The sequence below is a fragment of the Pogona vitticeps genome, chromosome 2 (assembly GCF_051106095.1).
Source record: "Pogona vitticeps strain Pit_001003342236 chromosome 2, PviZW2.1, whole genome shotgun sequence".
Classification (NCBI taxonomy): Eukaryota; Metazoa; Chordata; class Lepidosauria; order Squamata; family Agamidae; genus Pogona; species Pogona vitticeps.
In genome coordinates this window covers 23,348,310-23,375,865 of record NC_135784.1, presented here as the reverse complement: position 1 = coordinate 23,375,865, position 27,556 = coordinate 23,348,310, and the positions used below count along the sequence as shown (strand labels likewise).

Genomic DNA, 27,556 nt, shown 5'->3' with positions numbered 1-27,556 from the left:
GGGGTGGCAGGAGAATAGCGGCGCGCGGACCGCCTGAAATGAGGAATACTGTATAGGAATACTGTATCGGCTATGAAGGAGCGACCTCGAAAATGCCCCGCCTTCAGCTGCCCTGCTGAGCTCTTGTAAACTTAAGCCTGTCGGGAGTCAGTCCATTTCATATTTGCTTTTCCTCTTTTCTTGCTGCCTTCCGCCTTTCCCAGGACGATTGTCTTTTCCACAGAATCTCACCTTCTCATGATGTGCCTAAAGTAGGACAGTCTCCATTTTCTTACTTTTTGCCTCCAGAGATAGATCAAGCTTGATTTGATCTAGGACCCACGGGGTATCTGCAAAGATTTCCTCCAGGAGCACATTTATGACAGAGCAGTGATTGGCATGACCTCCCTTCCCCTCATAAGGTTTTGAGAGGAGCATCTTGGTCCACAGGCTATGCCTGGTTACTCAGAAGTAAGCTCTATTTTGGTTGTTGTAGTGTTTTTTCAGGCTGTTTGGCTGTGTTCTGGAGGTTTTTCTTCCTAACGTTTCACCAGACTCTGTGGCCGGCATCCTCAGAGGACAGAAGTGGCTGTCTGTGACTCCTGTCCTCTGAAGATGCCGGCCACAGAGGCTGGCAAAACATTAGGAAGAAAAACCTCCAGAACATGGACAAGCAACCCTGAAAAACCCACAGCAACCATGGGATCCTGGCCATGAAAGCCTTCGAGAATGCAAGCTGTATTTTGTTCACTTGGACATTTTTCCTTCAGTATCACTAAAACTGCAGGCCAGAGTATAATACAAAAAGTACAGTATACATATGTGTGATCTATTCATAGAATATTGTCTCTGGACTGGGCACTTTTTTTTTTTTTTTTTTTTTTTTGGCTTGCTGGTCAGATGAGATTTTGAGCTCTCCAGAACACTTCATCACACAAAGATGGTATAAAATTTAGTTAAGGCAAATACAGTATCTTAAAAATTGGGCCAGAGTTGATGCCCATAGCCCATGAAACCAGACTGCCAAGAAAGCAAAACAGTTTTAGATTCCACATGGGTGAGTGAGAAACGTACCAATTTGCAGGCTCTCCACTGTCTGCACATAGTTATTTCACAAACACTCTGTTGGCTCAGGTTTGATTCCCCCCTCCCCCTTAATCAGGTATGCTTAAGAGTATAATGTCAAGTAATCAACATTATTCTGAAAGGTTTCTTGTCTGTTCTGACATGTCTCATCACAGAAGCTTGGGCAGAGGGGAAGGAATCCAGTTGTTAAGACAGAGAAAAAAATATGGTCAACCTTGGTAGGATGAGGCGGCTTTAGATACAGCCATCATAGATTCCAGGATTGATCTGACATTAAAAATCAGGATCAATGGCTGATCTCAGGGTCAGCCCAAGACATTTGATGTCTGAGGCAGAGCAGTTAATTGGCAACCCCACTTCCACTCAGGTCCAAGTAAATTAGAACCCAAAGCCGGCCGAGTTATTTGGATATGGAGTAGCTATCTTTCCAAGGGACCCCAGATCTGTTCCTTCCTCCTGTTTGGTGAGATACAGTACTTGCTGAAAATGGGTTGCGTTTCAAAGTCCTGCTTCTTCCCAAAAGTCACAGGTGGGCCGCGATGTGAGCATGAGGGACAGACACATCATGCCAGTCTGGGATGAGGAGTTTCTGCCCTTCCTCCAGTTCAGACCACGAGCAGCCACTCCCAAAGGTACAGCTAGGAAGGGACCTTCACACATATCCGGGATAGACTGGAATGGCAATGGAGGTCTGAACCTCTCTCCTCTCAGGCATTCTTCATTCTTCTTCTTAACATGTCTTGCAAGCCCAAGGTAACACATCTTTTATTATCATGAAGCAAGCCCCACAGAATAAAAATTCATTTCCGAACATAGAAAAGTCAGGGTATCTACTTAGTTCTTAAGTCAGATATAGAGAAAACAATAACCACTGGACCGTCTAGCACTGATTGTCTATACCAGAAGTCAGCAACCTTAATGTCTCTCCAGTTGCTTTGGATGATAACTCCCACAATCCCTCATCATTGGTCATGCTGGCTGAGGCCTTTGTAATATGACTTCCAAAATATCTGGAGGGCCAGTGATGCTCCCCCCCCCGCCACTCCCAGTCTACATTGCCTTTAGGATTACAGATCAGAAAGTTTCCCAGACCTGGAAGCTTTGAACCTGGGACCAGCACGTATGCTGCTACTAAGCTCTAGCCTGTCTTAATTTATGTTCTCCCATCCTATGTAGCCATGTGCAATGTGCATACTTGGTGTGTGTGGTTACTCCATCAGCACATATCCAGACCATTCACTTAGTTGCATCCCTGGACAAACAACAGAGAGCCAAAAATTTGTGGAAATCACTACAGTATTCTACAATAGGATTATGGCTCAAATATATGCTATTTTTCCTAAATAACTCAATGTGGCATAGAAACATTATTACACTGATAATGCAAGCTGAAAAAAGCAGCACACAATAAGGTAAAGGTTACCCTTGACAATTTGTCCAGTCGTGTCTGACTCTAGGGCGCGGTGCTCATCCCCGTCTCCAAACCATAGAACCAGTGTTTGTCTGTAGACAGTTTCCATAGTCACGTGGCCAGCGTGACTAGACACAGAAAGCCGTTACCTTCCCACCGTGGTGGTACCTATTTATCTACTTGTATTTACATGCTTTCGACCTGCTAGGTTGGCAGGAGCTGGGGCAAGTGATGGGAGCTCACTCCATCACGTGGATTCGATCTTACGACTGCTGATCTTCTGACTTTGCAGCACAGAGTCTTCTGCAGTTTAACCCGCAGTGCCACCACGTCCCTACTACACAATAAAGCTACCAACAAATACCATTCACAGCTAAGCTCCACTTTCAGTAGCTTGATCCATGCCAGGGTTAAGCAAAGGATGAGGCTCAAGAGACAAATTCAAGATACCACAAACTTCACACACAACAGAAAAACAGCTACCCTTTCTAGTTAGGAAATAGGGAAGAAGCGTATCTATTCTGTATGGATGTCAATTATTTATAGGTCAAGACATGCTAAAATGTCTAAACAGGAACTGGGGCATCAGTGAAAACATTTTGATTTTAAGCTTCAGGTTGCTGGAAACAAGGCTGTCCTTATCAGCGTGCAAGGGATGACTCCTTGCATGCTTTAAATGTGTGTTGGAATATAAGAGCATGATAGTGGTTGAAGACAATGAAATCAGAAATCAAGGGTGGTTAGCTTATCTTTAACAAAGGCATTTTAATAGATGCTTGGCAGTTATAAATAAAGCAATCTGAAGCCCCCCTTCCTCAAAGCCCCCTATTACTGCATTTCAAGACAGGGAAACATTTACTTGTTGAATTTCTTCCTGTCATGTAGTTATTAAGAGCAAAAAAGCTTTTTTTAAACACCTTGTGTTACAAATAGAGTATGACATAAATACAAAAGACTGACAATATTTTTGTTCCAATACTGATTCCAACATAAAATGAAAGCTGGCCTTTTCTGTAATATTAGATTGGGAAAATTCTCAGCACAAAATATATTTTTTTAAAATTATATATATATTTTCCTCTCTGATCTTTCTCTAAAAATTGGATGTTGCATTTCTCAAAGGTCTTCACATCATGTTACCAGACAGTCAAGCCTTATTGAAAGTCATACAATAGGTTCTCTACCCCACTTTAAAGCACCAGTGGAGGGAGTCTGTGAGCTTTTTGACATGCTCTGGAGGTCTGTGCCTCTGTTGACCTTGAAATGCTGCTTCTTTTGCAAGACTGGGGTAGTGAAAGTGCTGCAGGTCTTCAGATTAAAGAGTCACAAGAAATGGCAGGTTTACAACAAGTCTCACAGACCCATGCAAGACTTTGGAAAAATAGAAACATCTAAAAAATTTAGTTGTGGTTATTACTTTGTTTGAGGGATGTGGTGGCGCTGTGGGCTAAACCGCAGAAGCCTGTGCTGCAGGGTCAGAAAACCAGCAGTCATAAGATCAAATCCATGCGACAGTGTGAGTGCCCGTCGCTTGCCCCAGTTCCTGCCAACCTAGTGGTTCGAAAGCATGCAAATGCAAGTAGATCAATAGGGACCACCTCGGTGGGAAGGGAACAGCGTTCCGTGTCTAAGTCGCACTGGCCATGTGACCACAGAAGAATGTCTTTGCACAAACGCTGGCTCTAATTACACTTTTTGTTAAACGTGATGATTTTATAGGTTTAGATTTACTGATGCTCCTTGTTATTTATACAACCAGGGCAATGATTGGGATAGGGAGAACTCGTAAGCATGTACCAATACCACTATACCAGCAACGCCCTTTCAGCGCGCCACAATATCGTGAATGGAGCCCACAACAGGTGGGCCTGTGTCCCCACAGCCGGTGGGCCTGTGTGCTCTAAATGCCAGGGCCGATTTTTGGTCCCAGTCCGGCCCTGCCAATAGGTATCAAAAATGTGTGCAGAACCGAACAAAAATGCACAAACTTTCAAGAGTGTAGTCTAGTCTTCACCAGGCGAAAACTGAAAATTAAGTGGGAGGGAAGAGAAGTGGAAGGTTTCAATTAAACCATGGTGTGCATGTTATCTTCAAGAATGGGGAAGGGAGGTTGCCAAGAAATGCATCTCATCTGGTGACAATAGTGGTGTTAGATTTGATCTAGGATGTCCTATATGAGATCACAGAGAACTGGAAATTTAGAAACAGTAGGTTCCTCCTTCACAAAAATCTGCCCTTGATCCTGAACTCCAAGCTGCATTCGTCCTTTCTAGGCAAACAGAGAGCTGGACATGATCCAACCCACCACTACCAAGACTCCTTCTGCCATGATTTGAACCCAAATTCGTCATGACATTCAGGCCAGCCATCTTAAGAGTTGGCCATATCCTCCTTTTTTCCTTTCTTTTAAGCAGCTGCTTGCCGTCAAATGAAGGAATAGGCATCCTTTCTTCTGAATGTCAGGCTTTACTTACTTTACTTTTATTTGATTTTTACCCCGCCCCTCTAGACAAAGTCTACTCGGGGCGGCTTACATACATAATAAAAACATACGTAACAGAAAGAATATCTTAAAAACATTTAAAACTTCCAATTTTTAACAATTATATAAATCCTTGCCAAGATGGCTTAATAAGGACAAAGGGGCTCTCCTCCCCCACCAGCAGATGGAAAAGAAGGGACATAAAAGCAACAATAAATCTTTTCATGAGAGGTCCCTTCTCTTTTACCACACGAATAATTTGCTAGCCAATGCTCCCAGTCACAAAGAGAACCCAGGAATCACATTCTTCAGGATATGCAAGAAGGGAAGTGGCTGCACAGAAATGGTAGGCCTGGATTGGACAAAGTTCTGTCAAGCCGCTGCTTCCAATGAATTTAACTTGACTCAAAATGAATCTACAAACTCTCCCCAGAATTCAGAATCACAATGCGGTAAGAAATCCCAATCCTGCTCTGAAGGAAAAACTGGCTACCATATAGACAAGATGAGTCTTGGAGCTCTTGAAGACTTTTCTGCAATTCCTTGGGGTAGATGTTTGTCTGGTCTCCAATCCACCTCAGCAGCATGGTGGTGGCGTTCATGTTCTGGCTAGGGCATGACAGTGACGGTGCAGCAGGAGCAGGTAGCCGCCAGGCAAGAAGCCTAAACTGCAAACTGGTTCAATTTTCCAATTAGTTCCTGGCGCTTCGTGGATTATGTTTCATGGCTAACCATCAGAAATAGAGATGGGCACAAATCAGAAAAATAGTGATTCAGTTTGATTCGTGATTAATCATGAATTATGAATTTTTGATTTTTTTTCTGATGGATCAACAAATCGATTCATCAGTTCATTTTTCACTTTACAGCCCGTGCTGTCTCTAGGTGTTGGGGGGGGGGGTCATGTTACAGCCAAATGAATCAACAAATCAAAAAGCACTATAACTTCATTGATTCATGTTCATCGGAGGCATTGATTCATACAAATACAAATGGATAAATTAGTGATTTTTGAATGAATTTGGTGATTCATTTTTTAATTCATGCCCATCTCTAATCACGGACCACCATTTTTCAGATGTAGTGCTAAAATTGCTGACATATGCCTCTCTCTCTGTGTGTGTGTGTGTGTGTGTGTGTGTGTGTGTGTGTGTGTGTGTGTGTGTGTGTGTGTGTGTGTGTGTGTGTGTGTGTGTGTGTGTTTTTACCCTGCCTTTCTCCTTAAAGAGGAGCTAAGGTGGCTTACACCATTAAAAGATAATATTTAAAGCTAATTAAGTATACACATCATAAAAAGGATCAAGCAAATACAACACCAGCTTTCAGAAGGACTGCAAAGATAGAGTTAGCCTGGCCTCCTGTGGAAGAGAGTTCCAAAATGTGGAAACAGCAACAGAGAAGGCCCTCTCCATGTTTGATTGACTGCAACAGTGCAAAGCTGTAGGATCTTGAACACTTCCCAAAACAGCTATCAACATAAATCTAAGTAGATAACTGGCTTTTCCACTGTCGTGATCTTTTTTAATAGGTTCGATAATGTTTTAATATGTTTTTGCAATTGTTTAAGCTAATATGGTACCGTTTAAATTAGTTTTTAATATTGTCATGATTCAGTGTATTCTTAGATTTTGATATCTGTTTTAATACTGGAAGCCTTTTTGAATCTTATTTGCAAGAAAGACAAGATATAAATAATGGAATGGAATGATGGGATGCCATTAAGCTCAAACAGGCTGGAGAGAACACAAGTGGGTCCTTCTTGATTGTTGGTTCTAGAAGCGCATGAAGAACTGTTCCTTCCTTTGTGACGCACCTCAGAATGCTTCTATTGGCTCATACATAGGGAATGGAATTGTTTCCACACCTCGGAGAGTATTCTCTTTGATTGGAAAGATGAAGGCAGCACACTGCATCTTGTCCCTTCCTTCTCAGAATGGCTGGGTGGTTTGGTATTGCAACGTCACATTAGCCCTGTTTACCCTCCTCACCACAGTGAACCTTGGTGGACTCTTGGTGTGGAACGGGATTATTGGCAGAGTCTGGAAATACATCTTCCATTCCTCACCAAGAGGAAATGCCAATCATCGCTCCCTGAGACAACCAGTCTTGTCTCACACGGACCCATTGGAGGTGAGTATCTATTTATTTATTTGTTTGTTTGTTTGTTTTATTTATATCCCACCTATCTGGTCGGTATCAGCAGGCCAAGAGGAAAGCCTGTCTCAGCATCACAGGATCCTTTCCACAACTCAGGAAAAAAGTTACTATGGTTCCTAGCAGACAGCATGGCCACTGAGGTATGATAGTTTCTAGCCCAAAGATCAGTAGATGCTAGTGGGAATAGAGCACCAATATAATTCATTTCTTATCTATTTATTTAAATTATTTTTATCCCTCCTTACTCCTTAAAAAGAACTCAAGATGCCTTACCTCATTAAAAAGACAACATGTAGAAGCTAATAACAGTATGTATAGAAATATTTTTAAAGAATTTAAACTAGTATTACATTAAAAGCAGTAATAAAACCAGTACTAAAACACATTTAAAACAGCATAGCTCAACCATTCATTTAAAAAACTCTCTCAGCCTACCAGTTATTAAGGGAAAGCCTGCCTGAACAGAAAGGTCTTTGCCTGCTTGGAGAAAGTCAGCAATGATGGGGCCAGCCTCGCTTCTCGTGGGAGGGAGTTCCAGAGACTAGGAGCCACAACAGAGAAGGCCCTCTCCTGTGTCCCCACTAAACGCACCTGTGAAGGTGGCAAGACTAAAAAAGAAAGGCCTCCCCAATGATCTTAAAGCCCGGGCAGGCTTTATAATGTCAAATCTGTGGTCTGTGGGGTTTGTTAGCCATTCATCTCAATGCATCCACTGCCTTTTCATATCCAAACATAATTTTATATGGATGAATTTGTAACTTTGCAGAGATACGCATCCCTAATTACTGTACTCTGCAAAGTCTTTGAGGTGTGACAAGGACTCTTGTTTTTTTGTACAGATTAAGAAGCAACTGATAACCTGTCCCCTCCAGCCCCAGACATGGCTTCCACTTTGCTCCCCACACATCTTTGCAGAATTCTGTGACTAAAACCCATCCACCCCTGGATTTTTCCCTGGATCACACAACATCCTTTCGGAAATCCTTCCACAGACTTCCCATCCACTCCTGGTCAGCATCCACCCCTGATCAGCAGCTTCAGAGCCTTCCACAGTGGTGCCAGGCCTTCCTCTTTCTGCTCTTCTTCACCTTTGGCATAATGGCGTTGCTCCCAACACCCTTTTTGTCATACTTCTGCCATCTTGTCCCCTTGCTTAGCCCTCTGCTGCTCACCCTCCTCTCTCTTTTGTTTTCCACCTGTTGAATTTGAGATTGTAAGCTTCTTGAGGCAAGGACATAGTCATAAAACTAAACAGACAGGCAAACAAACAACAGGGATTATTTTGTTATATTTTATGTCTACCCTTTTGTTCTCTCTGTAGAGAGACCCAATTCAGGAAGGTAAATTATTATTGAAAAACCAGCCCAATGGCTGCCTGTTATTCCACACATCTCATCTGGTGACTTTCTCTCAGAGTGGCCAACTGGATATGTCTCGGAAGCCCACAAGAAGGATGTGAGGGCCCCAGTCTCCTCTCGTTCTACCTGTCTGGCATTTGAGCTGTACTGTTTCTTCTGAGCAGGGAGGGTACATTGGCATTTCCTCACAAAGGCCCATTGACAGACACCTGTTCTGCCCCTCTTCCTTTTCTTTCTAACTGACACCTCTCCCTTTTTAAAAGCCTTCTTTATATGCATGGTAGAGTGCATGCATTTCACTCAATGAAGAAGCTATCTGGAGATTTCAGGTCAAAATCACAATCCCACAATGACAATAAGGAGCAAATCCAGACTCACACCAATAATGACAGCCCAGTGCACTTTCATAGGCCATGTGAGAGCGGTCACACCGGGCTTGTTTTTTGTTGTTGTTGTTGTTGTTGTTGTTGTTGTTGTTGTTGTTGTTGTTGTTGTTGTTGTATTTGCATACCATTCAATACTGCAAAATCTCAGAGCAGCTCACATCAAAATCAAACCCAGTAATAGTTGTTGTTTAGTTGTTAAGTCGTGTCTGAAGTACTTTCAAGTGTTGTAAATACTTAGATGTGCTTTGCCACTGAATCCTTCATTGTCCCTCTGCAGCTTGCCGAAGATCACACAGTTCGTTCCCAGGTGATCTTGGCTCATCCCTTTCCTGAGGTGCACAATGGAGATTTGCTCTCCCAGCCCTTTGTTCTCCTCCCTAGTAAACTGTGCCAGCTGAAAATAATAGCCTCAGCCCCAGCAATAGCATCCATAAAGACAATTAAAAACCAAACAATAATATGAGAAACATTCAGCAGTCAATGCAGAAAGACAATAACAACAACACTGACTGGGGAAGGAATGCCTGGGTAATGGTGTATGTTCAGACTTGATGGGCGAGCAGCCCAGCTATACAACATGTAGTTCATCCTGTGCCATTCCACTCTCTCTCTCTCCTTACCTTTGGTCACTTGGCCACCTGTTTTGTTTTTGTTTCTTTGGAAAGGCAGCAAACAAACAAACAAACAAACAAACAAACAAGTAAGTAAGTAAGTAAGTAAGTAAGTAAGTAAGTAAGTAAGTAAGTAAGTAAGTAAGTAAGTAAGTAAGTAAGTAAGTAAGTAAGTAAGTAAGTCTTTTCTCTTCTGAGCAGGACGAGTATGAGGAAAATGAATGCCAGTCCCAGGATAGTTGGGAAGAAGATGATGATGATGAAGAAGGTAAGCTCTTAGGACGTGAACCACGGTATCCCATCTGAACGTACCATCAATATTTAATTAAGAAAACAACCCAACAATATTGTTATTACTGAGCACTAGGAGTGTGCAAATACAGTTCAATCCAATTTATATAAAAATTTGGACCAAACCACCCTAAGCAGATTTGGAGGTGGCTTGGACTCATTTCTCCTCAGGTTTCTATAGGCCTATAAAAATGCAAGAGCCATGATCTAAGAAGCACTATCGAATTTGGGCATGTGATGGACCTTCAGTTTCGAGATATAGCTCCTACCACCTGCCTTGCTGCCTTCTGTCCCTTCCCCCCCACCCCCAAGGTATGTTCAGAGAATATATGTGTTGGAGGAATGGGAGATGTCTCCTTAGTGTCCCCAGTCAGCAGCCAGGCTTGGCCCATCCACTGCCTAGCCAGAGTAAGAGTCCTGCATGTTTGACACCCACCGACTTCGGAGATGACACAGGCAAGCCACAGCAGGAAAACAACTGTTATGGAAATAAAGACCAACTGTAGCCTTTAAAAATAATAATAAAAGCAATTAGAAAAGGGCAGTGGTGGGATAGGGGAGGGGAAAACCCCTCAATTTTGACCTCTCTCTCTCTCTCTCTCTCTCTCTCTCTCTCTCTCTCTCTCTCTCTCTCACACACACACACACACACACACACACACACACACACACACACACAGACCGACAGACAGACAGACAGACAGACAGAGAGAGAGAGTCCAAAGTGTAAGAAGACTCAGTAAGAACCCAAAAGAAAAAATGTTAGATGATCAAGATGGCAAAAGACCTCTGAAAAATGGCTGTGCTTGGTTTGTTTGGATCAAGAAAAGAAGAGTCCAAGATGGTATGACAGCCACCTTAAAATAAGAACATAAGCCCTTCTGGATCAGGCCAAGGGCCCATCTAGTCCAGCTTCTTATATTTCACAGTGGCCCATCAGATGCCTCTGGGAGCACACAGCTAGATACCCGTCTCCTGATACCTGTCCCCTGTATCTGGCATCTTAATGGGCTACTCTGTGGATGATGGAGCAATCTTTTCCGCAGCTCCAAGAGGTAAGTCCCAAAGTGGTTGATTCAAAGTATGAGAGCTGAGAGTTCACTTAAGAAAGAACTTCTCAACAGCATGAGCAGTGGAAAAAGCATAGAAGTGGAACAGACTATCTCAGAGGCTGGTGGACTCTCCATCTCCAGAGGTTTTGAAAGACAGGTTAGAATAGATGGACACCTGAAAGGGATGTTTCACTGTGGATTTCCTGCATTGGCAGGATTTTGCCCTAGAGATGATCCTTGGGTTCTTCTTCCAACTTGGCCGTTCTACAGTTCTGTAATTCTTGGATTATAATGGCTGACTTAGTTAGATCTGTGCTGTAGTGAACAAGGGCTTCCTTCCATCCGTCCTGAGCCACTGTATCCCTTTCTCTCCCAGGCCCCACCGTCCAGCAGAGAGACGTCCAGCTTGGCCAGCCACCAGGTGGAACCAGCAGTACCTCCATCCGCAGACTGCTGTGTGACAATGCAGACTGTGCTCTGTGTGAACGCACAGCCGTAGAGGCAGCAAAAGTGGCGCGCATATTACAAAAAGCGCCCAGGAGTCCTCCTTTGCTGCAGCCGCCACACCGTTCCCTCTCTGACCTGGAACGTTCCAGTGGCCAGCAAGACCAGGAGGAGGTTTCAAGTCTCAGTGATAGTGACCGTTCCTTGGAGAGCCAAGACGAAGCTCACCGGGACAAATCCCTTCCGCAGAAATCAGGGAAGCACCTCCTCCATTTGTCCCGAGAAGCCTCAGCAGTGACCCATCTCCAATCTGGCAATCTCCCATCACAGAGGTCTGCATTTGTGACCGTGAACATTCCTTTTGTGAGAGATGCCACACAAGGGACCTTAAAGTGGCACCTCGTTGTGAAGAGGAGTACCAGAAAGTCCAGAGGCAGCCAGAAGACCTCAGTGTCTCTCGAGGAGAAGCTTATGAAGAAGCCACCTTCACCACGTGAGTCAAGGAAACCCAGGGCAGTGGTGACTTCTTCCCCACGTCAACCCCAGGTTCTTCTCAAGTTGCAGCCTGAAGTCTTGGACAAGATGATGCTCCACCTGGCCAAGAAACATATGGAGGTGCGCCTGGGAGCCATCCCTGCCATGGCCAGATTCTCTTGGCAATGCGCCTCACTCTTCCTGAAACAGGCTCTGCCTAAATTAATCCGACCAGGACATAGGACTCAGCAGAAGCGAAGCCACTTCCTGCCTTTTGGACGCCCAGAGGACTTGGACAAGATTGAGCTGTCCTTGCGGCACAACCATCTGAAATCGCTCTGGGGGCTGGGTACCCGCTACACAGAGGCTGTGAGGAGGATGATGCCCAGAGCACCTGCCTTAAGCAGAAGGGCGACTGCCTTCCCATTTTCAGAGGGGAGAGGGCAGGAAGTGAGAATCCAGACCCAACAGCCCTCTTTCCTCCCCACCCATTTTAGGGATACACTGGAAGACAGCTTAAAGAAAATGATTATGCATCGACGGTGGGGCCTTCCCAAGAGAATTCGTGACTCTCTACGCATGTTCTCCCCTGCTGTTGGTGAGGCCCTGGAGGCAGTGAAGGAAAGCCATGAAAATCTCCTAGCAGAAGAGGTTTTTTTATCTCTCTGGAGAAAACCAGCAAGCCACAGAGTGCATGAAGGAGTCCCCAAAGGAAGTGAGTGTTTCTGGGTTACAGAGCCCAAGAACCAGTAGGGTTGGAAGCATCTCTCGTGAGAGGCCAGAAACTCTTAAGCAAGAGACTCCTTATCTCCAGAGTGAGCAAAGGGAGATCTTGGAACATCATTTAAAGAAGAAGAGACTTCAGCATGAGTGGGGTCTCCCCGGTGCTGTGCAAAGATCTGTTCAAGCTTTGGCACCATCTCTACTGGTGCCAGCCTGTCCTTCACAGGGGAGAGGGCAGGAAGTGAGAATCCAGACCAATCAGCCCTCTTTTCTCCCCACCCATTTTAGGGAGACCCTGGAAGACAGCTTAAAGAAGATGATTATGCATCGAAAGTGGGGCCTTCCCAAGAGAATTCGTGACTCTCTACGCATGTTCTCCCCTGCTGTTGGTGAGGCCCTGGAGGCAGTGAAGGAAAGCCAAGAAAATCTCCTAGCAGAAGAGGTTTTTTTATCTCTCTGGAAAAAACCAGCAAGCCACAGAGTGCATGAAGGAGTCCCCAAAGGAAGTGAGTGTTTCTGGGTTACAGAGCCCACGAACCAGTAGAGCTGGAAGCATCTCTCGTGAGAGGCCAGAGACCCTTAAGCAAGTGAGCTCTAGCACAGGGCATTCAGAGATGGGAGGAATAGCCATAACTGGCAAGACTCCAACAACAACAACAAAAGAAGAAGAAGAAGAAGAAGAGGGAGTAGCAAGTATGGCTCGACTACCGTCCACAGAAAATGTGGCTTGTGAAATGCCGCAGGCCACAGAGGAGGTGGCCTTTGCTGATCGAAGCCAAGAGGATACAGACTATGAAACGGTTGACTTTAGGAACTTGGAGACATCACTAGGGATGGAGGTGGCTTCTGACATAGCCCTGACAGCAGACGCCACCACTTCTCTGACACAGATCACCCGAGGGGCAGGGGCCACTTTTGCTGACACTGGACAAAGTCCACTTTCTGCGCATGGCACTGTAGGAGGGCCCCTACCCTCAGCCAAAGAGATCAATGATAGCAAGATGTCACTGTCTGTGGAAGATACAAAGCCCCCTTTCTCCACGTCTCTTCAGCATCCTCCTTCCATGGAGATCCCAGAAGGAGGAGGAGGCAGCTGGTAAAGGAGCATAGCAAGAGCCCGTCCTCGTCAAGGAAGAGCACCGTCTGAGAAGCCGGTACACAGGTCTGCTGCACACTCCTGTTTGCAGAAGGTGGCAGTGGAGGTGGGTTTGGAGGCCCTTCCTGAGCCTTCAGAAGAGGAGGACATGCAATGATGTCCTTTACACCCCAGGGAGTACAGCTGGAATGCCCACAGCCCCAGAGGGAGCCAGATGAGTGAGTCCTTGGAGCACAGCTCTACCAAGAGGGGCCGACAGCACCTCTGGATGCAAAGCCAGGGCAGAGGGAGAGTGCCTAGGCATGAGAAGAGCAGAGAGAGAGCCCCCTCTCTTGCCTCTCACAAAAAAGACCAGGATATATCAGGGAGGCCCACCGAGGGACACTGCACAAAGGCTGAAACCCTCTATAGATCGCAGGGAGAAGAGGTCTCCTCTAAGACCAGCCAGGATCCTGACAACATTGTGGCCCTCATTGGTTCAATTGTGGAAAGGAAATGGTCCTTGAAGCATGGCATGCACCTCCGGCTGCAAAGCCAAGGCAAAGGCAGGGTAGCCAGGCGTGAGGAGAGCAGAGAAGGTGCCTCCACTGTTGCCTCTCTCACCCAGAAGACCTCTGAAGGGAACCACAGTGGAAAACATGGGAACACAAGACCAGATGACCAATTCCCCAGAGATGGAGGCCAGAGCAAGGCCTCGGGCATGACGTCTGGGGCTGGAGGGGTGAGACGACAGGAAACCCACTGCCTGGACAGGCCAGCGGAGAGGAGATCTGGCAGCCGGAAAGAGACACCCAACAGCAGGAAATATAAAGCCAGCACCAGCCGAGGGGAAATTGCCCAGAAAGAGGAGAAATTATCAAGCAGCCAAAAAAGAGAGAGCTTGACCTTTGAGATGTCAGCATTCTGCTGTGCGCAGCGGAGCCCCAATGGCTCCCGAGAGATACCCCAAACAAGAGTGCAGGGCTCCATGAGGAGAGGAGAGGAATCCACGGCCCGAGTGAGATTCACAGATCAACGGTCTCCTCTGGTCAAGGAAAGAAATGCTCAGAAGGAAAACGCTCACACGCTCACCAGTGAGCAAGCACAAACCACTGTTAGAGCCTCCCAAAAAAGAAGGTCTTTCTTTAGAAGTGACCTTTTAAAACTGATCTATCGACCGGACTGCTAAACCATGGTGGGGGATGGGCACAGAGAGCAAGAAACGCACCAAGCAACCTGAGGCCAGGACCTTCCCAGAGGCCGCCATCTTGGTCCTGCCTCCGCAACCCATCATGTGCCACTCCCATCAGAGGACCAGTTCCACAGCCTGAAAGGCAGGATCCTTCCGAGGTGCAGGGAGCTGGGAGATCCATCAGATGATGAGGAAAAGACATCTGTGTAGCTCTTTATCGACGTCTAGTCCGTGGCCTTCCTTAAACTGGGACATGGATTTCCGCCCCGCCCCCCCGCACGAGCGTATGGTTGTGTCACGCTTGGGGAGGGGCATATCGAGCTCATCGTTTGGTGCCGCATCTGAGGGAAGGAAGGGGGGGGCAAGAGGAATGCCTGTACCGAAATGGAGACGCTCAGAATACACTGGATGAGTTTCTGACCCCGCCCCATTCCGGCTCCTGGACTACGGTTTGCGCATGCGTAAAGGCAAAAATTTGAACTGAAGGGCAGTTAAGAAGAAGGGCGGCACAGGGAAGAGCGGAGTCGCTTTTGAGGACTGGGGCCAGGGATGGAAGAGAAGGAACTCGAGAGAAGGAACTCGAGTAATTTTATACTTCCCTTCTAGTACAGCAGAGGGGAGGGCCAAACACCTCGCCAAAGTAAAGGCTCTTCTAGTTCCTTGATAGGATTTATATCCCACCCATTTATAAACAAAGCACTACGCTGGGAAATTTACAGAAGAACATAGGAGACAACGCTGTGCACAAAATAATGCACACGACAAAAATAACAGAATAGCATACTGTATAACAAACCCTCCTGCCCCCAAATTTGGAAACATTAGTGTGTGCTCTATCGTACATTGACAGCAATTGCAGCCAAGCATGTGCGGGTGAGAAAAAGCTCAGTGGTTTAGGAATCTGGCTGCAGACCCAGAGGTTGAGAGTTCGATTCCCCACTGCGCCTCTTTGACGAGGGCCGGACTCCGTGATCTGAATGGTTCCTTCCAGCTGTGCATTTCTAAGATGAAGATGATTAGAAAAGCAGAGTGTCTGGAGATTTGGGAAGCGGCAGAAATGGATATACTATCGGAAGTGTTGAAAGACTGTCCAGTACAAAAGGCAACTGAACGATGGGATTTATTCTATAAGTGGCTTGAGTAAAAGAATTAAACTAAGAAATAACTGCAAGTAGGAATCTGGAAGGGCAATCAAATTGTAGAAAGTGGACTTGAGATTGTAACGCGCACAACAGGATCTGATGACAGTATATTTTATGTTCTCCTTCTCCCCCCCCCCACATTCGCCTGACCTTCTGTACTCCTTACCCTAGCCCCATCTTTAAAAAGAAAACATAAAAAAGAAAAGAAAAGCAGAGCATCACAGTATATTGGATTACGAAGCTGCTGTTTTTCCAAATAGTCTTGTTTGTCACCCAAAAACTTGCCTAATTCAGTGTCTTATTAAAGATAAAATCTGTGTGTGTGTGTGTGTGTGTGTGTGTGTGTGTGTGTGTGTGTGTGTGTGTGTGTGTGTGTGAGAGAGAGAGAGAGAGAGAGAGAGAGAGAGAGAGAGAGAGATAAAAGCACCGAGTTACTCTTGCCTAGAGAGGAGAGAGCAGAAACACGTGGCGGGGGAGGGATTGTGAAAAGAGGGGGCGGGAGAGAAAAGAGAGGCAGAAACCCCCGTCAAGTCACTTTCCTGCCCCTCCGTCAGGTCACTTTCCTGCCCCTCCCTCGCTTCTTCCTGGTGTAAAAGGAGGGGGTTTCCCTCCTGGGGGGGCGTGATTGTTTATCCCCCCCACCTTCCCTTCCCTTCCCGTTGAAGGCTGTATTATTGCAGAATTGCAAAGCCCTGGGAAAGGCGGGCAGAAGCAGCGGGTGAGTTTTAAAGGGGGGGGAGACCAACGCTGGGATGCCGGATTCCAGAAGGAAGGGAGAGATGCAAAGAGAGAGAGAGAGAGGCAGGGAGACATCTCCCTGCGCGCGAGGAGACCCTTCTGCAGATCATGAATAAAGTCAAGGTGGGCCAACCTGGGGAAAAGCAGTTGCATGTTGTTGATAAGCGGACGGTCCTCCTCCTGCCCTTGGGCGATCAAAGTGGGAAGGAGCACGGCCGGGTCTGCACATATTAAAAAGCAAAAATACGATGGAATATTCATTCATTCATTCATTCATTCTATTTTTACCCCGCCTATCTGGTCAATCCGAGCACTCTAGGCGGCTTCCAGACAGGTAAAATACATATAACATATACATATAGCAAAATAAAAATATCCAGAAATAAACAATAAGCAAAAAACAGTAAGCAAATTCCGTCTTGTCCGGGTTCAGCCTCAGCCCATTTTCCTGCATTCATATATTAATAGAATATGCATATATTAAAAAGCGGAAATATGACGGAATATGCATATATTAACATAATACGTATATATTAAAAAGCGGAAATGCGGTTGGGGGAGCACCTATTAACAGAATACGCATATATTAAAAAGCGGAAACCACAGAACATGCATATATGACTGGAATGTGCATATATTAAGAAGCAGAAATGCAGTTGGATGCGCACATCTTGAAAAGCGGAGGGTGAAAGGCGAGGAGAACTTGGCAAGCCCCGGCTGGGGACTCCGAAAGAGACCGGCTTTGATTGCTAGAGTTTGGAAAGGCTTCCCTCTTGGAGAGATGCAGGAAGGCGCTGGTAAGTAAAATAGTTTCATTCGTCATAGAAAAATGATAGTACATATATGCAAGTGCATGTTGTTATAAAGACTTAGAAGAGCGATTAAGGGCATTTTAAAAAAAAACATATATATATTCTGGAGTCACATCCTCTCCCCACTATGGACCGTAAAAGAGAGACTGCATCTTTTTTTTAGAAATGCAGACCTGGAAGAGCCCCCTCTGGATCCTGGAGTCCAGCCCCTGTCAAGGAGGCACTGTGGGAAACTATCCAGCTATCCAGCAGCTTTGCCTTTTCACCCTCCGAGCTTCAGATTTGTTGGCAAAGATGTTTTTTAAAGATGAGGAAATTAGAGGGGGAAAAAGCTTTCTTACAGCTTTTTAAAGGCAGTTCCTTTTGTGAGAGCGCCACTTAAGGGACTGTAATTAGAACTGCATGTTTTTTTTGGGGAGGGGGACCGAGAATTTGAGAGCCTTCCTCCGCACCCCAAATTTCACTGTCTCTAGGGAGGTTCAAGTATATCTAGATGACATTTTTGTTCTTTCTTGCAGGACGACACGGTTCCCTCATCACTCCTCCATATCTGACTTTTCAGTTGGAATTTTCCTCAGTTCCCGGTAAGTTCGGGAAAGTCAAACTATCCTTGAGTATATTGTTTTTTGTCATGTTTATCGGGAATCGGAGAAAATGGCATATTATTGGATATGATGGTGCAACGAATGACAAGCTCATCTTTGCTGCTCCGGTGGTTAATTACTGTGATGAGCATGGAAACATCCCCTTATTAGATGCCAACCTCAGCTTGGTGAGGGGGACTGAGTGGGTCAGAGAGGCTGCGAGCCATGCCATCAGGATACTAGGTTGTGTTGTGAATCTGGGTTCTTGGGTGGGTCGCCCAAGGCAGAAGCTGGTGACAGCTGAGGCACCAGGATAAGATGCCTCCACCCTCTTGAGCAAGTGACAGCTTCACGAGTAGTGATGGGGGTGGAAACATCCTTCTGGGGCAGCTCATGGACCGTAGCAGTGGTGGGAGGTGACACAGATGGAGGATCTTTCTTTACACGACAGTAGTGGCAGTCAAGGGCTTGAAAAATACTGGAATGTCTCACCAGTCAGTCAAAAATTCCACCAGTCAGCATGACCGGACTCTAGCCTTGCAATTTATGTTAACAAATGTAAACTAGGCACTTGTTCAGTTTAATTTCTACGTAACAATGCGTACAAACTGAAAAGACCTGCGTTGCTTTATTTACCTGCATGCCTGTGGGGCCATGAAGCTTGCACATTGGTGCCTCAACTAACGAACGTCCCTACTTACGACCATTTCGAGTTACGACCAGCTCTCACCGCAAAATTTTGCTTCTACTTGCGACCGGAGCTTCGAGTTACGAACAGAAAAAGGCAGGGGGAAAAGGCGGAAATTCAAATTGCTAACCGTTGATGGGGAAAAGGCTGCAGTTATAGTGTGTGTGATTGGAGGAGGCTGCCTGGTAAGATAAGGTGCTGTTTTCTGCTTTTAAAAAACTGTTCCGGGTGTTTTTGCAGCGTGGTTTTGGGCTGGGGAGGGTTATGTTTCTGTGCTGTGATAGATCTTGGGGGATTGGGGGTTTGGGTTTTTTTCCCCATTTCCGATGGGTCTTGGGGAGTGTGTTTCCTTTTTAGTTCCCCCCACACCATTTCCAATCTTGCATAATCTGCTTGATTGCTATTTGCTTTGTTTGCATTTGCAATGGATCTTCCACAGTTGATTGTTTTTTTGTTTCTTTTTTGCATTAGGTCTTGCACGTTTGATTGCTTTCTGCTTTGTCTTCTTTCCATTGGCAATGGGTCTTGCACGGTTGATTGGTTTTTGGTTTCTTTCTTTGCATTAGGTCTTGCACACTTGATTGCTTTTTGCTTTTTCTTGTTTGCATTTGCAATGGGTCTTGCACTGTTGATTGGTTTTTGGTTTCTTAACTTTGCATTAGGTCTTGCACACTTGATTGCTTTTGGCTTTGTCTTGTTTGCATTTGCAATGAGTCTTATACGGTTGATTGGATTTTGGTTTCTTTTCTTTGCATTAGGACTTGCACGCGTGATTGCTTTTTGCTTTGTCTTCTTTCCATTTTCAATGGGTCTTGCACGGTTGATTGATTTTTTTCCCTTGCATTAGATCTTGCACACTTGATTGCTTTTTGGTTTGTCTCCATTTGCAATGGGACTTGCACGGTTGATTGGTTTTTGGTTTCTTTTTTTGCATTAGGTCTTGCACGTTTGATTGTTTTCTGCTTTGTCTTCTTTCCACTGGCAATGGGTCTTGTACGGTTGATTGGTTTTTGGTTTCTTTTTTGCATTAGGTCTTACACGGTTCATTGCTTTTTGCTTTGTCTTGTTTCCATTTTCAATGGGTGTTGCACGGTTGATTGATTTTTTGTTTCTTTTCCTTGCATTAGATCTTGCACACTTGATTGCTTTTTGCTTTGTCTCCATTTGCAATGGAACTTTCACGGTTGATTGGTTCTTGGTTTCTTTTTCTTTGCATTAGGTCTTGCACGCTTGATTGCTTCCCCCCTTCGGCTGGAAGGGATTAATCGCCTTTCCGACCCGTCTTGCAGTATTTTTTGGAGCATGACATTTTTCCTTTGGCTGGAACAGATTAATTGCATTTCAGTTCATTCCAGTGGGAAATGGTGCTTCGACTTACAACCATTTTGAGTTACGACCATCTTCCTGAACCAATTATGTTCGTAAGTTGGGGCACCACTGTATTTTGAATGCCTTTCTTTTAAATGTCTCCAGCAAAAATAAAACTGAAAGCAAAAGTGCCCAGCTTCTTAAGAAGCCACGGTTCCCTCCCACCACAGGATGTGTCTTAGTTTGGTTGTAATTGGGAGCAGGGAATCTCCATATCCTCCAGCATGGGACTACTCTACATTTTCTTGCAGAGCTATATCTCTATGTGCCGCTCAAACTCTCTTCTATAATCCTGCAGTCCTCCCCTCCCCCCCCATTGCAAAAGGAAAACTACCCTCTTCTTGTGTGTGTGTTTGTGTGTGTGTGTGTGTGTGTGTATAAAATCCTCTCTCTCTCTCTCCCTCCCTCTCTCTCTCTCTCTGTGTAAGTGTGTATATATGGAGAGAGAGAGAGAGAGAGAGAGAGAGAGAGAGGAAGGAGGCACGCAGGGAGGGAGGTGTGACTCATTGAACAGCATTTTTCACTTGCCACAGACAAGTGCATTTTTCAAGCTCTGCCTATATTGTGCAGAAGTAGCCAATGATAAACCATTTCTGAATATTTTTAAAGACTAATATCCTGTGATAAGAAAATCCAAAAATGAAACATCAGATAGTGTTGGAGGATTAGACCCCCAGGTCAGAAGGCACTATCAGCTACTGGGCAAGAGCAAAGTTCTAGCAGAAACTGTTCATGCAGCAGTTGCATAAAAGCATTCCAGATTAAACAAGGTTAATTTTGAAAGGCTATCAAGTGGCTGATATCCCACCTTTGTCTGGACACCCTTTGATCTCCAATACGGTTTATTTAAAAATTGTTCTTGGGCAGTGTTTTACGTCTGTTTTCAAAGGTTTTAAATCTGTTTTTAATGTCTTCGGATTCATTTCAGTGTTTTTAACCTGTTTTAATATCATTATCAAATTGCCTTGTGAATGCCATTGTGCATGACAAGCGATGAATGAATGCATTATCTGAATGAGTTAATTCATCCTAAAGAATCAAAGGCTGCAATGTATTGAACAGCTGATATCAAAGCCTGTTTTAAAAAACACCCCAGTCTGACTCTAATCTACCCAAGCAGTATCTTTAAGAAAAATGGCCAGGTGGTACCAAGGCCGCTTAGAGCAAAGTCATGCAAGGTCTGGAGATGTCCCAGTGTCTCACCTTCTTTTCTGTGCTGTTCTTTTCCAGCTCAAGATAGAATCCAGGCTGCTGCTTATCTTACAGTAGAAGCTGGTGAGCTTCTCTGGCTAAAGATGTTCCCAAATTTGATAGAGCCCTACTGGGGGTGGTTCACAGGTTTCAAAGTTTGCAAACTCTTGTGAGGTTCCCGTTGGCAGTGCCCAGGGCCAGTTCTTTTGCTGCTCAAAACCTGTGGCCCTTGTTTACTGCCTCCATTTATTTATTTATTTATTTATTTATTTATTTATTCATTCATTCATTCATTCATTCATTCATTCATTCATTCATTCATTCATTTGATATGATTTATACCCCGCCCATCTGGTCTAAAAGACCACTCTAGGCGGCTTCCAATATAGTAAAAACAGTGAAATAATACAAAAAACCCCACAAACAATTACATAAATCATTTTGTAATAAACAGAATACAACAATAGAATAGAAAATACATAAGGAGAGAATAAACAGAAAAGTCACATATTAACTGGAGGGAAGGCCTGAATGTATAGCCATGTTTTTAATTGACTTTTAAAAGTGCCCAAAGTGGGGGCCGCGCGGATTTCAGGAGGGATATTGTTCCAGAGGCGAGGAGCCACCGCCAAGAAGGCCTGGATTCGTGTCCTTTCTTTCCGGGCCTCCCTCGTCATTAGGTTCCTCAGCCTCACCTCCTGGCTCGTGCGGGTGATCTGAGTAGATCTAGGTGGAAGCAGGCGTTCTGTCAAGTATCGAGGTCCTAAACCGTTTAGGGCCTTATATGTAAGCATTAACACTTTGAAGTCAATACGGAAACGGATGGGCAGCCAATGCAGCATGGCCAGAGTAGGAGAGATACAGTACAGTGGTACCCTGCATAGCGACGTTAATCCGTTCTGGATTAATCGTCTCTATGTGGAAACATCGCTAAACAGAATGGAAAAGCCCATAGGAACACATTAAACTTCGTTTAATGCGTTCCCATGGGGGATAAACTCACCGTTCAGCGATGTTCCTCCATAGCGCCGCCATTTTCGCGCCCTCAGTAAGCGAGGGCAGGGCTTGAAAATGGTTGCGGCGGCCATTTTGGGCGCGCGGTGGCCATTTTGGAACTGCCGATCAGCTGTTTAAAAAACCATCGCCATGCGATGTTTTACCCACTAAAACATCGCAATGCGATCGCATTAGAGATCTGAAAAAACAGATCGCTATGCGGATTCATCGTTAAACGGTGCACTTGTTAAGCGAGGCAACACTGTTGGTAATTGTAAAGCGGGGCATGACTGCATTGGCACTCTGGGGAGTGGAGAATTGTGGAGGTGCAAGAGACACAGCCGTTGTCTGTTCCAACGTCCTTCTGAAGCTTGAGATCCACAGATAAATCATACCTAAGATGGATGGCTTTGTTTATGTTAAACTCTTTTCCACCTTTCTCCAAAATCCGGAACCCAAGGCAGTCTACAATACAGTTCAAAACAATAAAATTATAATATAATGGCTGAAATCTTGTTGCATAGCCCCACCTGTGCCACGGTGATGATTGTCTTTACCGGCGGCAGATCACTGCAGATGAAAGGAGATTTGGGGTGTACTATGCAGCTATCCAGCATTTGTAAACCTCAGCCGTACCAAGGGTGGCATCAAAATTTGCCAGTCCTTGTGAGGTACCTGTTGCCAGTGCCCATGCCAATTCTCTTGCTGCCCGAGGAAATACGTAGCCCTAGCTGCTGCCTCCCTTCTTGCACAGAACAAGGGTGACCAAAGAAAATGGGGAAGGGTGAAGGATAGTGGCAGGAGCAGCACCTTCTTTGTTCCAGCCACAGCCATATGCCCACCGCTGTCTAGCAGGAGGGTCTCAACCAGCTCTGTAACTAGTGCCTGATCTCTAGGGTCCTTCAGCCAGGGCATGATGGAGAGGGGCTGCCCCCAAAATGGCCAGAGCAAAGGATTTAGTTTGGCCACTTCTCCCCACAATGACATGACCCACAGACTGTCCAGGTCAGGTTATTCACACAGGTGGCTACAGCACGGAGGTGGGCAGGCAGTGGAGTGGCAGCTAGAAAAAAAGAGGCCCACGGCAGGCCAGTCAGACGACAGTGAGTGGGGGTACAATGGGGCCCCCATTCCTTCCCCCAAACTCTGCTGCACATGGAAAATTTTCCAGGCTCACTCTGGAAATGACTACAGTGGTGCCTCGCTTAACAGGTGCCCCCGTTGAACGACGAAATCGCATAGCAATGATTTTTTTGCTATCGCATTGCGATGTTCCCTATGGGGAAAAATTACTTTGCGATGATCGGTACCCTGTTTTGCTTACCGATCATCGCAAAGCGATGATTTTTAAACAGCTGATTGGCGGTTCCAAAATGGCTGCCCGCTGTGTTTTCGCGCCAATTCCTTGCTTACTGGGCAGCAAAAATGGTGGCTGTATCGAGGATTTTCGCTTTAAGGTAAGCCCATAGGAACGCATTGAAGGGGTTTCAATGCGTTCTTATGGGTTTTTTTAACTCACATAGCGACAAAATTGCTTTGCAGCGATTTTCGTTGCACGATTATGTCTCTATGCGTGGCACCACTGTATTTTGCTGAGACTGGCAACAGAACAGAGTACTTGTTACTTCAGAAAGATGTGTTTTTAAACATGTGAGGAATAACCGTATATACTTTGTAAAATAAATATGGTTAAATGTAAATACATTGGAAACATGTGCCACATATCACTTCAAACCATGAGAAAAAATTTTTTTAAAGTGCATGCATTAGAAAAATCTGATCAAAATACAGACATTTTGGAAATGGTGTACTTAAAAATTCAATAAAACTCAAACAAAAATTGGCAGATTTTCAAATAGTTAAACCAAGTTAAAGGCCAATATTCTTAATCTGGAGGATGTGTAAATGCACAGAAAACATCCATTAAATCTCTCAAGGAGAATGGAGAATTTTTGGAGCACAGTTCCTCCAGCTTTCCAGATACAGTATTTAAGTTTCCTTTCTCTCTCTCTCTCTGTCTCTCTCTCTCTCTTCTTCTGCCACAGGACCATTTCGATTCCATACTGCTCTGCACTGGTGTTTTCATGCTTCTTGGTAAGTCCAAAGGGCTTAAACTCTTCGATCCAATAATAATAGTGAATGCAGTGTTTATAGTCTATTCAGGTCCTAACATTTGAACATGGTGAAACAGACATTTCCTGTAACGTTCAGGGTCCTGAGATGGTCTCTTTCCTTCTTTTGTTGCAGGCTGAGAGGGATCCTCGGAGGTTTATTGTACCAGGCTGTCAGGATATTCTACAATTTGTGGTAAGCCCTGGGCGATGGCCATGATGACATTTTTTGGCACATACCTGGTTATTATATGTGCCACTGATTTAACCCTGGGGAGGACAGTGCATAGATTGTGGGCCTGCCCATTTTTGCATCCCACAGACCTCCTACCTCCCAAAAATACATATACCCGTGTTTTTGCGAAAATAAGACAGGGTCTTAGATTAATTATTGCTCCTGAAAATGCATTGGGGCTTATTTTCAGGGGATGTTATTTTTTTCATGTACAGCCATTTACATTTATTCAAATACAGTTGTGTCATCTTCTTCTAGTTGCTGCACAGTGGTAGAGGGTGGGGTTTCACTTAACTGGGCCTTATATTATGAGCATCCTGAAAAATCGTTTGTTGTTGTTTAGTCATTAAGTCATGTCCAACTCTTCATGACCCCATGGACCAGAGCACGCCAGGCCCTCCTATCTTCCACTGCCTCCCGGAGTTTGGTCAAATTCATGTTGGTAGCTTCGGTGACACTGTCCAACCATCTTGTCCTCGGTCGTCCCCTTCTCCTCTTGCCTTCACACTTTCCCAACATCAGGGGCTTTTCCAGGGAGTCTTTTCTTCTCATGAGAATGCCAAAGTATTGGAGCCTCAGCTTCAGGATCTGTCCTTCCAGTGAGCACTCAGAGTGAAATATCACACTAGGGCTTATTTTCAGGTTAGGTCTTATTTTCCAGGAAACAGGGTATACTGTATTGGCAGGAAAAAAAAGGAAAAATGGCATTCATGGAAGCCTTAATTGGAAGTGGGGAGTTGACAAGCCAAAAATGGACTTCAAACTAGATTTCGGGCTGTTTGTCAGCCTCACGTTGTCTGTTCTTCATTTTCTTTCAGGCTAAGGAATATTGCAGGCTTCATTAACACATCTTATTTGTACAGAGCAAACTTCAGATTTTTAGGTAAGTCCCCAATATTGGCTGAAATCCAGTAGTAAATCAAGACTCAATTAACCCCACTAGGGATTTGGTGAGTCGATACCCATGTAAGTCCCATTGATTCAATGGGCCTACTCTAGTTGTGAGTTAAGCCAATACGCTTTTGGCACCTTGGTCCTGGGGACAATTTGAGCTCGGGGACCAAAAAGGGGCCTGAATATTATTGAATTATAACAATTATTTTCTCTGTCTTCCTGGATAAGCTTTCTCAATCCTCACCATGTTTCTTCTCAACTGGACTTTTTAAAGGCAATGTCACCTCACTCCATGCCAGGAGGCAAGTTGACACCCTCTGAAGATGTCAGTGTGAAGCAATGCCAAAGGGGAAACAACTCTGCATTTCTTAAATCAGCCTCTGGCTTCTTTTTCCTTGTTCTGCGGCTAGAAACCTACGGCTGTAGGCCAAAACAGATGATAAAGACTATATCATCCTTAGAAGTGTGTAGCACATGACCGTTTTGGGGATGCAGTTCTCTCATCGGACCTCCTGCCTGTACCATCAGACCAGCGAGTGAAGACACAGTGGGGGAAATGTGGTTTGATCCAGTGCTCTTTGAGGCAGAGATCTCCATTTGCAAAGAACCCCAACATCAGAAGTTGCCTTAAGGGGCTAACTAGCAATCTTTTATGCCTCCTTTTATCTTAGATACCCTAAGTGCCCTTAAAAAGCTCTGCTTCATCTTTGGGTGGAAACCTATATATATATAAAAAAACAACCACTATGTGCAGAGTGGGAGTGCTTGGTTGACAGGAGGTGAAATCCTGTGAGCGCCCTATCGCCTTCAGTGACGCTGGCAAAAATCAGACAAAAGTGATGTCCTGACTGGAACAAATCTAAACCCCTGAAACAAAAATGAATATTCTCCACTCGAAAAAAAGAGGTTGTGCTGAACAGACTTTAGGTTCCTACTGCTCACAAGGCCTTGTGAGCGAGCAGGCATTGAACAGCTTGTGCGTCTTCCCCCCTCCCTGTCTACTCTGGATTTTCTGTGGTAAAAGGAAAGAAGAAGCAGGTTAAGCACAAGAGGGTTCCGAATGGAACACAAACTGAAGCCATTCTGAACCTTGTCCAAAAGCACCCACACCACAAGAGTGAGAAAATAAATTGGTGAATGCTTATTTATGGGGTTTATTAATTCATTTACAGTCCTTAGACCAGTCCCATAAGTATAAAACCTTATAATTTCTAACTTTCAGTATTCCATTAGAACACGTTGGCATACATACAGCTGGGAGCTACTATCTAATTGGTATTTAACTTCCGCAATCAAAGTATTGCTACACAGAATTTCGCAACTTGACAGGTGATCTCCATATCAACATCCGAGAGAAGGAACTCGAGCCTATTTCCCTCTGAACATCCTGGAATTCTTATCTACTAAGGGGGGGGGAATTATATATTTTTTGCACTGCTTCATACAATGGGCAGGTGAAGAACATATGCTGTATGGTCTCGATCTCCCTCAGGTGTCAGGAGCGTAACCTTTCAGCAAAAGGAGTAATTTTATACTTCCCTTCTAGTACAGCAGAGGGGAGGGCCAAACACCTCGCCAAAGTAAAGGCTCTTCTAGTTCCTTGATAGGATTTATATATCCCACCCATTTATAAACAAAGCACTACGCTGGGAAATTTACAGAAGAACATAGGAGACAACGCTGAGCACAAAATAATGCACACGACAAAAATAACAGAATAGCATACTGTATAACAAACCCTCCTGCCCCCAAATTTGGAAACATTAGTGTGTGCTCTATCATACATTAACAGCAATTGCAGCCAAGCATGTGCGGGTGAGAAAAAGCTCAGTGGTTTAGGAATCTGGCTGCAGACCCAGAGGTTGAGAGGTCGATTCCCCACTGCGCCTCTTTGACAAGGGCCGGACTCCGTGATCTGAATGGTTCCTTCCAGATGTGCAGTTCGAAGATGAAGATGATTAGAAAAGCAGAGTGTCTGGAGATTTGGGAAGCGGCAGAAATGGATGTACTATCGGAAGTGTTGAAAGACTGTCCAGTACAAAAGGCAACTGAACGATGGGATTTGTTATATAAGTG

At 44.9% G+C, this 27,556-nt stretch overlaps 1 protein-coding gene across 4 annotated transcripts in view; it reads left to right on the top strand.

The window, feature by feature from the left end:
- The first annotated feature begins 15,230 nt into the window (after window positions 1-15,230).
- Window positions 15,231-27,556, top strand: part of LOC144587515 (uncharacterized) — a 24,118-nt gene continuing 11,792 nt past the window's right edge. For 2 of the 4 annotated variants that reach the window (XM_078388414.1, XM_078388411.1), the window contains exon 1: window positions 15,231-17,398. In XM_078388414.1, the coding sequence (XP_078244540.1) occupies window positions 17,383-17,398 (16 nt within the window). In that variant the 5' untranslated portion in view covers window positions 15,231-17,382. Of the gene's footprint in view, window positions 17,399-17,931; window positions 17,998-21,283; window positions 21,329-24,285; window positions 24,335-24,487; window positions 24,548-25,404; window positions 25,470-25,754; window positions 26,625-27,556 lie in introns of those variants that run through there. The other 2 variants (XM_078388410.1, XM_078388413.1) reach the window with 2 other exon arrangements.